Genomic DNA, 12,859 nt, shown 5'->3' on the forward strand with positions numbered 1-12,859 from the left:
AGCTCAAGAAGTATAAACAACTGACCTACATTCAATCCCATGGCAGCCGGTTGTACGTTCCGGATTGACCCGATGGAGACCTTCATCGACAAGGGCTGCCGCCTTAGTGCACTACATACAATGCTACAACAATAAGAAGTACTTGTGGTAAATTTCTGTTAAAGTTAACGTGCTTTAGACAGAGAGACGGACATGGCTAGATCGACGTAAAATGTCATGACGATTAAGAATATATATACCGTATGGAGTCTGAGACGAATATTTCGGGGTGTTAAAAATTAAATGACGCAATAGGTGTTCTCGCAACCTATGGTTGTATAATAATTGATGGTTGACAAGGTTCAGTCCAAAAACTTTGTTGCCGGTTGTCCATGGCTCCTGAATAACGGCAACATGAATCTTGGTGATTTCTCCTTCAACGCGTGTTAAGATGTCTCGCTGCAGTGAAGGTTTATCTGGGTGACCTCATTCATAGGTCCTTCAGTAAATAGGCCCCTTGGGAGTCGGTGATCCTGTTCGTCAGGCTGTCTCAATGTGAATATCGAAGCTTATATACCCCTATCATATTCTATAGAAAATTTCACTCCAATGGAAAAAAGTCACTTTTATTGGAAATTTGTTTTGAAAAACTTCATTTCTGGAATTTTTGTTAAAATTTCATTTCTACAGAAAATTTCGTCCAAATTTCATTTCTATAGGAATTTCGCCAAAAACTCATTTCTATAAGAAATTTTGCCAACATTTTATTTCTATAGCAAATTTTGTCAAATTTTCATTTCTATGTGGAATTTTATTAAAATTGCATGTTTACAGAAATTTTTGTCATAACTTCATTGCTATACAAAATTTTATAGAAACTTTTCAAAAATGTCATTTCTATAGGAATTTTTTTCCAAATTTCATTTCGATATATTTTTTTTCCAACTTTCATTCTTATAGGAAATGTTGTTGAAATTGAATTTGTTTAGAAATATCATCAAAATTAATTTTTTTCCGAATTTTTGCTTAAATTTCATTTTTATAGAATTTTTCTTTATTTATTTTCTATATCCTCTTTTAAGAAAAGTTTTCTTTTCTTATTGGTCTTGAACCACTTGGGCGAATATTGGTATGAGAGCATGAGTGAGTGAGTGACGGGCTGTCATTTGTCATATGGCTGAGAAAGCGTGTCTATTGTATATCGTTGTGTGGGTGTGTTTAGTACGTGTGGTTGTAGGTTTAAGTATGAGTGCATTCATTCAGCAGATACTTGAACGTGGTGTACCTTCGCATACAAATGAAGCTGTAGACGTCAACAATAGTGGGAGATATTCGTAAGCGGTTGGATGCCTGGTTGGGGATGCATGGATAAACGATTGGATGCTTGGTTGTTTGGATAAATGTTGGGACGGACAGACAGACACACAGACAGACCGAAGTGGGTGACTTCGTTAGTGGGTGGTTGTTTGGTTGATTGGTTCTTGCTTGGCTTCTATTCAGTATTGAGAACAGCACTTAAGTGTAGTCGTTGTTCTGTTTTGTGGTTCGTTTGTTGTGGGGGTAATTTAAATAGACTTATAAAGTAATGACATAAAATGTAATTTAATAATCATACTTTTTTCCATACTTTCTTTTTCTGCTATGCTTTTGTACTATTTACTTTGTTCTTTTCCCATATACTTGGCCATTTAAGCTTGAGTATGAGTGGAGGTATCTGTATGTTTGTGTTTGCCATTCTGAGTGTGCTTTGTGCCATGAGAGTTTTGTGCATCTCTTTAATGTGTTCTTCATCTACTACCGAGGGGGGGGTGCTTTTGAATAGTTTTGAATACATATCATATTAAACTATGATTACTATTGTAGTTGTCATCGTCAGTGCCACCAGATTCGCTGTTATTTAAAGATGTGAATTGTGTGATTTATGACAATAACAATAGTTTCTGTCGGAACTTCTTAGTTTATGTTTGAGAATTATGTTGGGGCTTGCGATTGAAATATTTTTGACAAATCGTGAGCTAATTTGTAGCGACTTATTTGAATGCGAGAATGTGGCGTATGCGTATTATAATGTTATTTGTTAGAATATTAACACCAAATCAAAAGACTTATAATTTTTTATTTAAATTATAACTATGTTGGTCAATTTACATGGTTCTTAATACAAGAGAGAGAGAGAGAGTAACATTAATCAACGTCCATTCCGTAGCAAATGTCGTTTCTGTGCAACATTTTTTAATAAAATATTTGTTTCTTAATTTTTAAAATTTTTAATTTCTATTGAATATTTTGGCAGATTTTTATTTCTTTAGAAAATTTTGTCAAAATTTCATTTCTATAGGAAATCTTTTCCAAATTTCATTTCTATAGGGAAGAATGTTAGAATTTAATTTCTTTAGGAAATTATTTCCAAATTTTATTTCTAAGACAAGTTTTTCCAAATTTCATTTCTGTAGGATTTTTTTAGATTTCATTTCCATAGCATTTTTTTTTTAAATTTCATTTCTATAGGACATTTTTTCCAAATTTTGTTTCTATAGGAAATTTGGCCAAAATTTCATTTTATATTAAATTTTGTGAAAATTTCATTCTATGGAAAATTTTGTAAAATTGCATTTTTATGGGAAATTTTGACAAATTTCATTTCTATGGAAAATTTTGTCATAATTTCATTGTTAAAATTTCATTCTGATAGAAAATTTTGGAAAAATTTCATTTTTGTCAAAATTTCATTTGTTGGAGTTAGTTCGGCTTGAGGTCATATGTGAAGAAACTAAAAAAAAAAACTGATGTTTTTGCTTTTTAATATTTTATTACTAACTGGACAGGGCATGCTTCGCTGCGCCTTCTTTCACTCTCTTATTTTATCTGAGCCCTATACGGCCACGTCAAGAAGAGAGTCCTGTTTGGTGGTGCTGGTATGGCCTTTCAGATATTTCGCGCCAATGTGGATATTATATAGGTGCTCTTCTCCCAAATACCTTTCATTGGAGCCGTATATTGCCATGGTCGGTAAATACGTCCGGTATGGTGGTGGTTTTTAGAGTGAGGCGGATCCCATATATCAGATTCGTGCTCTGGTCTAAAATATCCTTCGATTGAGTCCCATATTATCATTATTGGTTTATATTCCGTTTGGCTGGTGGCTTGGAGGTGGGGCGGCCCCCTAGATATCCCACCCATCTTTGCCACGGCCGAAAATCACATTGGAGCTACATATTACTATAGTCGGTATATATGTGTAGTTTAGGGGGAGTTTGTGAGGTGTGGCGACCCTGAAATACTTGGCCATGAAACAGATACAGATTTGAGCCCCTTTTTGTCAAAATCCACAAATATGTCCAGTTTTGAGGGGTACGCAGGTTGGGGCGGCCACCCATGTACTTGCAAACAAACAACAAATTTCGCCCATGAACATTCCACTAAAGAAAAGGGGCAAACTTCTCACATATCAATGAGTGCAGCGGGTTCAAGTTTTAAGCCCACCTTTTTATAGCCGAGTCCGAACGGTGTGCCGCAGTGCGACACCTATTTGGAGAGAAGTTTTACATGGCATAGTATCTCACAAACATTGCCAGCATTAGCCCGTACTTAGCCCTGAAAAAATATCAGCATCGTGCTCTACTCTCAAATTTCTTTAATTTGCGCCCCAATTGCCATTGGTTTAGGGGGAGTTTATGGGTTGGCACGACCCCCAAACATTTGGCCTCAAACTTGGATATCAAATTCGTTTTCTACTATCAAATACCTATTTTCTATCGCAATCATGACGGGTTTGAAGAGAGTTTAGAGGCGGACTCTGAAATAATATCACACTAATTAATTTTTTTGTATTGATTATCCACATTAAAAATCATATTTCTAAGCAACCACTTGGGATACTACATTCTTAAAGATCCGCAGGTCCTCCTGTGTTTATCCCAATTTGAGGGCAAAATGTGTACTTTACTACCAAAGACCTTTTGTTTCTGTCCTATTCTATCCTGATCGGTCTTCATATATTATTTCACATTATTCATATATTATTTTGTAATTTTTTTTTTTTGGGTAGGATAGGGGGAGGTGGGTTGCCCCCTTACATGTCCTTTCATTTGAGTACAATATATTCTCGGTCATCCTACATGACAGTTTGGCGTTGCATTTATTGGGAGGAGAGGTTTGCCCAAAGCGGTGAATGTGTACTCATGGGGCTTTTTTGGGGGTGGAGGACCCCCCGACACAAGATGCAACATTTGTATACTAAATTCGTACTCTACTGTTAATTTCCTTTAATTTGATACCCATATTGACCCAATCAGTGCACATGTCCGTTCGGGTGGGTTTTGGGATGGGGCGTCCCCCCAAACACTTGGTCCCATATTTGGATATCAGATTAGAATTCTACACCCAAATACCTTTTATTTAGAGCCATATTCCCATGGTCAGGAAATAAGTCCTGTTTGGGGAAGTGGTGGTCCTACATTTGGATATTAGATTTTTATTCTACTCGCAAATACCTTTCATTTGAGTCCCATATTGTCATGGTCGGTAAATATGTCCGATTTAGGGGTGTTTTGGGGGTTGGGGTTGTCCCACTAACACTTGGTCCGACAATTGGATATGAGATACGTTTTCTTATCCTAAATACCTTTCATTTGAGTCCCATATTGTCGCGATTGGTCTAAATATATGTTTGGTAGGTTTTGGGAATGGGCCACCCAGGGGGACCACCCCATCCAAAATTTGGATACCAAATTTGTATTTTTAAGGTACTATATGAGAGCACACAAAATTTCGCTTAAATCGCACCACCCATCTCCGAGATCTGGTGTTTCTGATAATTAGGGTAAGGGGGAGGGTCCGTCCCCTTTCAGATATCAACAAATTTAGTACCATATTTTCACCATGGGATTTTTATGCCCCATCTGTGAAAATTTCAAGAAAATCGGTTCCGAGTCTATAAGTTTCTGAGTCTATAAGGAACACACAAACAAACACAAATTGATTTTTATTTATAAGATGATATCTCTCTATTTCCAATATTTCCAAACATCGCCGATGTTCGTCTTCAGGGATTTGTTTTGTCGAGGGAAGCAATTGACTTCTTCACCATTTCACCACGGAGAGTTGTCAAGTAACACCGTGGTGAACAAGTCTACCTCGCAAAAACAAAACCCTGTGGACTAACATCTGCGATATTTCGAAATATTGGAAATCAAGAGATATAAGTATTTAAAACAAAAACATCAGTTTTTTTTTTTTTAATTTCTACACATATGACCAACAAATAAATTTTAATTTATGTAGGAAATTTTGTCAAACATTTCATTTCTATGAAGAATTTTGTCCAAATTTCATTTCTGTAGAACATTTTGTGAAAATTTCATTTCTATAGGAAATAATGTCAAACATTTAATTTCTATAGGAAATTTTGTCAAAATTTTATAGAAAATTTATATTGGAGATTTTGTCAAAACTGCATTTCTCCTGGAAATTTTGTAAAAAATACATTTCTATAGGAAATTTTGTCAACATTTCATTGCAATTCACCCTTACGTATGAGTTATTTTAATTGTTTATGGACCATGTGGCGTATAAGTATTGTTTTACTGAATACATACACAGTAGTAATTATATGTATATTTTGAAAAGTCCCATAAAAACTGTTTCAACACCATTCGTTTATTAAGTCACGAGATTTCTCAAACGTCAACCAAATCTCAATATAACCTTGAATATAGTGTATAATTGTATAAAACTGTTGCTTGACATTGGCACTTTAGGAATCATAACTGATTAATACATTCTTATTTGTTTTGTTGCTGGTACACAGCTAGTTAACTTTATTGGGGTTCATTAGTGGAAATGCATTTAACGTGTAAGTTAAGTGCACTATGTGTACTTGGTTGACGGACGGTGCTTGCACAAAGAAAGAAAGTAAGATAAGACATGGGGGTGTGTGCCATGAGAATCAAAGAAACTTATGTTTATATTTGTAATTTTATATATCATATGTCGTGGTGATTATTACTTTATCAATTAGAAAAGTCAATAAAAAAATGTATATCTATAAAAATCCATAGAAAGTTTGTCAATAAAATATTTTTGACTTCATCTTTCCATAAAAAGAGCGTAAGTCGATTTAGAAGTGAGTAAGCCTAATTCGATTTAAAAGAAAATAATCTTAAGTGTGTTTTCAGCAAAATTATTTTATTGTATGGTATAAATTGTTAAGATCACTGAATGCCAAACTCCTATGCCAAGAACTTCCCCATTTCCCTCAAATGAGACTCTGGTGACTTATTATGTGTAGAAAAATCCTTATCAAGAATTTCGCCATTAGTCTTACGGTGACCATGCTTCATCGAAGTCAACGACATTCAAAAATATTTTCTATGAGCACCTAAAAAGAATTTATAACTACGATGTATACAATTATATTAAAAATTTGACCGAATATAATTTTGCCAAAGAATTTTGTGCACGTCGTTGTAAACAAAAAAAAACAACTAAAAGCGTGCTAAGTTCGGCCGAGCCGAATCTTATACACCCTCCACCATGGATCGCATTTGTCGAGTTCTTTTCCCGGCATCTCTTCTTAGGCAAAAAAGGATATATGAATCCCAGATCGGTTTATATGGCAACTATATCAGGTTATGAACCGATTTGAACCATACTTGGCATAGTTGTTGGATATCATAGCAAAACACGTCGTGCAAAAATTCATTCCAATCGGAAAAGAATTGCGCACCCTAGAGGCTCAAGAAGTCAAGATCCCAGATCGGTTAATATGGCAGCTATATCAAAACATGGACCGATTTAAACCGTACTTAACGCAGTTGTTGAAAGTGCAATCCCCATCGACCTACATTAATATAAAGTATCTGTGCAAAATTTTAAGCGGCTAGCTCTACGCGTTCTACCCCTATCATGATTTCGACAGACGGACGGATTTCGACTCAGAATGTGGAGACGATCAAGAATATATATACTGTATGGGGTCCTAGATCAATGTTTTGAGGTGTTACAAACGAAATGACTAGATTAATATACCCCCATCCTATGGTGGTAGGCATAAATATGTCAAAAGTCTGTTCTTTTAATTTTTCCATACAGTACTGTTTTTGTTACCAATAACAAATGTAGGGCAATAACCCCAATATCAATATTGGTTGTCGCTACCGAACTGTTTACGAACCTTCGTAGTATTTGGACTATCAGCATTCGGTTGGCAAAAAAATGGGTTGGGGCAACGAATCTATTTTCTGTGTATACATATGGCAAATTTCGCAGCATTTGGGTGCCGTGCAACAGTGGGTAAAGGAAAGAGTGGTCAACTAGGCAGTAAAGGAAAGAGGTTTGACGCCTACATACATGCAAAACGCGAAACCCTTCGTGGCAAGGTTATCCCATTTAAGGGCATGGACTTGGGACCCAGACGTGACAAGTTGAAGAGAAAATGCTGTCGGAGGACAGCAAAAATTCTGTTGGGGATTCAGGCGGCTACTGAAGGAGAATAGGAAAGGAATACGGAACACTGTAGTATGACAATTAACAGCGGTGGAAGCTTCCACCGTTGATGATGAAATATGTTAAAACGCCTGGCATAGGATTTTTGTATCCTATTGATCAATATTACCTAACCAAACCTAGAATTTGGAGTACGTAAGAAGAACAAGTAAAAGCGTGCTAAGTTCGGCCGGCCGAATCTTATATACCCTCCACAATGGGTCGCATTTGTCGAGTTCTTTTCGCGGCATCTCTTCTTAGGCAAAACAGGATAAAAGAAAAGATTTGCTCTGATATTAGAGCGATATCAAGATATGGTCCGGTTTGGACCACAATTAAATTATATGTTGAAGACCTGTGATACAGACCATAATAAACACGTGTATTGATGGTCATGAGAGGATCCGTCGTACAAAATTTCAGGAAAATCGGATAATAATTGCGACCTCTAGAGGCTCAAGAAGTCAAGATCCCATATCGGTTTGTTCATTCAAATCGGACCAGAATTGCGCCCTCTAGAGGCTCAAGAAGTCAAGACTCAAGATCGGTTTATATGGCAGCTATATCAAAACATGGACCGATTTAAACCGTACTTAACGCGGTTGTTGGAATCATATCAAAACACCGCGTGCAAAATTTCAGTCAAATCGGACCAGAATTGCGCCCTCTAGAGACCCAAGAAGTCAAGACCCAAGATCGGTTTATATAGCAGCTATATCAAAACATGGACCGATATGGCTCATTTACAATACCAACCGACCTTCACTAATAAGAAGTATATGTGCAAAATTTCAAGCGGCTAGCTTTACTCCTTCGGAAGTTAGCGTGCTTTCGACAGACAGACGGACGGACATGGCTATATCGACATAAAATGTCGCGATGATCAAGAATATATATATACTTTATGGGGTCTCAGACGAATATTTCGAGTAGTTACAAACAGAATGAGGAAATTTGTATACCCCGCATCCTATGGTGGAGGGTATGAAAATCAATATCCGTCTCAAGGATTCGGAGCGAAGCAGGCCTATTTTTGCCGGAGCAGGAGGGTATAAAAATCAATTTGTGTTTGTTTGTAGGTTTGTTTGTTTGTTTATATGTTTGTGTGTTCCTTATAGACTCAGAAAGGGCTGAACCGATTTCCTTGAAATAATGACGACGTGGTGAAAATATGGTACTACATTTTTTGATATCTGAAGGGGGGGCGGACCCTCCCCCTTACCCTAATTTTCAGAAACGCCAAATCTCAGAGATGGGTGGTGCGATTAAAGCGAAATGTTGTGTGTTTCATATAGTACCCTAAAAATAAAAATTTGGTATCAAAATTTCGGATTGTGTACCTAGGGGGGCTGCCCCACCCTAAAACCTACCAAACATAAATTTAGACCAATCACGACTATATCGGACTCAAATGAAAGGTATTTAGGATAAGAAAACGTATCTGATATCCAATGGTCGGACCAAGTGCTGGGGGTACCACCCCAAGCCTCAAAACACCCCTAAATCGGACATATATTGGGTTGACCAAAAATTAATTGCGGATTTTTTAAAAGAAAGTAAATGCGTTTTTAATAAAACTTAGAATGAACTTTAATCAAATATACTTTTTTACACTTTTTTTCTAAAGCAAGCTAAAAGTAACAGCTGATAACTGACAAAAGAAAGAATGCAATTACAGAGTCACAAGCTGTGAAAAAATTTGTCAACGCCAACTATATGAAAAATCCGTAATTACTTTTTGGGCAACCCAATATACCGACCATAGCAATATGGGACTCAAATGAAAGGTATTTGCGAGTAGAATACGAATCTAATATCCAAATGTGGGACCACGTTTCCGGGGGTCCACCCCTTTCCCAAAACACCCCCCAAACAGGACTTATTTACTGTCCATGGGAATATGGGGCTTAAATAAAAGGTATTTGAATGTAGAATACGAATCTGATATCCAAATATGGGACCAAGTGTTTAGGGGGCCATCTCTCACCAAAAACATCCCTCAAAGGCGACACATTTACGACCATAGCCACATGGGGCTCAAATGAAAGGTCTTTGGGAGTAAAGCACGAATCTGTTATCAATATTCGGGAAAAGTCTCTATGGGGCCACGTCACCCCCACAACGCCACCCAAATTGTAAGTATTTTCTGACTATTGCGATATGAGGCACAAATAAGAGGGTTTTTAGAGTGGAACACGAATCCGATATATATTTTCAAGGCCAATTCACTGAGTGGTCGCCCATACCCCAAAACACCCCCCAAGCCGGTAATTTTTGCCGACTATGGAAATATGGGGCTCAAATTAAAGGTATTTGGGAGTAGACCTCGTATCTGATATCAACATTAGGGGCCAACTGTCTAGCGGACGTCCCACTACCATAACAACCCCCCAAATAGGACTTATTTGCTCACCAAGACAATTTGGGTCCTAAAGAGAGTGGAGCTAAATATTCATAGTTTTTAGGGCCAATACCCCAAACCGGACATATTTGCTGAGGAGTTTAAATGAGATTAGAAAACAAATTTGATATCCAATTTTGAGGGCAATGGCAATATGGGGTTCAAATAAATGATATATAGATATATGAGAATAGAGCACGTTGCTGATATATTTTCCACCCCTAAGTCGGGCATATTTACCGACAATGTCAATGTGGGGCATAAATGAAAGGAATTGGGGGTTGGAACAATAATTGATACCCACTTTCGGGACCAATTTTCTGGTGGTCTACCCCTTTCCCAAAATACCCCACAAACAGCAATTTTTTAGTGACCATCGTAATATGGGGCTCAAATAAAAGTATTTGGGAGTAGAATACGAATTTGATATCCAAATGTAGGACCATGCATTTAGGGCATCATTCCTTTCCCAAAACACGCTCAAAGGGAAAAAATGTTTCGACCATGCCAATATATGGCTCAAATGAAAGGTTTTTGAGATTAGATATCGAATTTAATAACCTATTTTGGGGCTAGGTGTTTGGGGGACGCCTCATCGTGTAAACTCCCCTAAACCAATGGCAATATGGGGTTTAAATAAATGGTATTTGAGAGTAGACCACAATGCTGATATTTTTTCAGGGCCAAGTATCTGGGGGACCACCTCTCCCCCGAAAACGCCACTAAATCAGACATCATGAGAATATCGGGCTGAAATGAAGTATTTTATAAAATGTAGTACACCTTACACCCAACCTTAAATTCCTAGACCAATAAAGATCATGTGGGATTCAGATAAAGACACTTATATTGTTAAACTCTTAGTGAAGTTAACATGGTATTTCACTAAAAGATCTTCGGAAATAAATATTCCAAGGAAAGTTTTGTTCCATATAAAGTAAAAGAAGGCGCAGCGGAGCGGGCCCGGGTCAGCTATTTTATTATAATTTGGAACACATTGGGTTGGAACAATTGGGTAGGGTATTATATAGTCGGCACCGCCCGACTTTTGTCTTTCCTTATTTGTTTGATGCTAATTTCTTCTTTCAACACCTGAGTTCTCTGTGTATTGTGTATAGGAGAACTAGCTATTTAGTCTGGCCCTTAAATCGACTTATGCTCTTTTTAGGTAAAATTTTATATATTTTTTTTTTGTTTCATTTGTGTTTTGTTTGAAATATTAACATTGATGTCTTTTTATTTGTTTTGGCAAAAAAAAAAAAATCAACTTACCTTTATGATGTCTGACTGTGGCATTGGCTGCCGTGATATGTGATACTGATACAGTAGCATATACATGCATGTGGTGGCTACGAATATAGTCAGGTACATTTTAATGGATTTTCCTACCGCCATGTTTGCAGCAGTTGGCTATAACAGTTGTTGCAACTTTTGGCGATGGTGATGATGATGATGGTGATGTTGTTGTTGTAGCAACAATAAAAGTAAAGGTGATGGTGTTGGTGTTGGTGTTGGTAGTTGCTCCGATGCCAGTCTTCCTGCAACGATTGTTGCTCTCTAGAGTGAGTGTGTGTTCAAGTGGCCGTAGCTAAGAGTATGACTGACGGTCTGACTGACTGACGGTATGGCTAAGTCTTTGCCAGCGACTATAACGAGAGACAGGAAGTGCTTGTAGTGAGTGGTGTTTTATAGCCTTTTTCCCAAGTCTCAGCATTAAATACTTTAGTCGCAATGCTTTGTATAACTTCCTACATTGAGCTGGGCTGAGTGTTATTCCACTTTTTGCCCGGGGGATGTTGCACACTCCTCTGGTAGTTTTTGGTTGCCAAAAAGGAAGAGATTACGTCGTTTAAAGTTTGTTTTTCAAATCCCAGTCTGGAAGCTGCTGTTTTTCCCCCGTTTTAATTAAGTATTTTGTAAATATTTTCCAAGTTTTTCATTACAATTTTGTCTATGTATTGCCTTCGTTTAATTTTCGGTACTTATGTTTTTAGTTTCAGCAAATAATCTCACTCTTTCGTTTTTATTTTCAAACGCTTAAGCTCTGGTAGAAATGGTTGGTCATTGTTGTTGTTGTTGGTTTTAGTTTTCAAAGTAAAGCTTAAGGTTTTTATGGTATTCCATTTAGTTTTTATCACCCATTATGGTCCTCCAAAGGTGTGCAGTCCATGAAGTGGGGTTGTTTGTTAGGTAGACTTGCTAATGACTACTGGTAGCCCCTTCAGCAGCAGCAGCAGCAGCGGCAATTCAGCAGCATTGTGTTCGTGCCAGTTTCCAATTATATGTTAAAAAGCTGTAAAATAGTTTAAATGCTAGCTGTTATCCGCTTGTAAATAATGTCTTTTTTATTGGTTTTGTTTTTCCTTCTCTCTTTCACACACACACACACACGCTTTTTTTCATTCATATTCACATTCATGTGTCAATAATTATTACCTTAACACATTTTCCTTGTCGCTGTTGTTTGTTTTTGTTCTGTTGTCGTTATTTGTGCTGCTTTTGTTGTAGGCCTCTTAAACATAACATTGGCAAAAGTTCAAGTTTACCGTTTGAAAATACCATTATGGCTATAATTGAAAAGAGAGTGAGAGCGAAAAAATAAATTGAAAGTTTTAAATTAATATTTAATGACGATAATAAGTGGCATGTATGAGTGTTATTATTTAAATATTAATAATGCTCATACGTCCGTGAGGCTAATATAAATTAATGTTATGTATACGCTATGATAATAAAATTTATGTAAATTTCAATAAACCCATGTAAGTGAATAAAAGTTTTAGGTCATTTTAATTTTTAACATTATTATACCCTCCACCTTAGGATGGTGGTATACTAATTTCGTCATTCTGTTGGTAACTACTCGAAATATTCATCTGATCGTCGTTACATTTTAAGTCGAACTAGACGTGTCCGTCCGTCTGTCTGTCGAAAGCACGCTGACTTTTGAAGGAGTAGAGCTAGCCGCTCGAAATTTTTCACAAACACTTATTA

At 36.9% G+C, this 12,859-nt stretch overlaps 1 protein-coding gene across 2 annotated transcripts in view; it reads right to left on the reverse strand.

Moving 5' to 3' along the window:
• Positions 1-12,859, reverse strand: part of LOC106094218 (galactosylgalactosylxylosylprotein 3-beta-glucuronosyltransferase P) — a 335,595-nt gene that overhangs the window by 51,777 nt on the left and 270,959 nt on the right. Inside the window, exon 5 of one of the 2 annotated variants that reach the window (XM_059370543.1) lies at positions 11,138-12,432. In XM_059370543.1, coding sequence (XP_059226526.1) covers positions 11,138-11,260 — 123 coding nt within the window. In that variant the 5' untranslated portion in view covers positions 11,261-12,432. Of the gene's footprint in view, positions 1-11,137; positions 12,433-12,859 lie in introns of those variants that run through there. The other variant, XM_059370550.1, reaches the window with a different exon arrangement.

Source organism: Stomoxys calcitrans, chromosome 1 (genome assembly GCF_963082655.1).
Source record: "Stomoxys calcitrans chromosome 1, idStoCalc2.1, whole genome shotgun sequence".
Classification (NCBI taxonomy): domain Eukaryota; kingdom Metazoa; phylum Arthropoda; class Insecta; order Diptera; family Muscidae; genus Stomoxys; species Stomoxys calcitrans.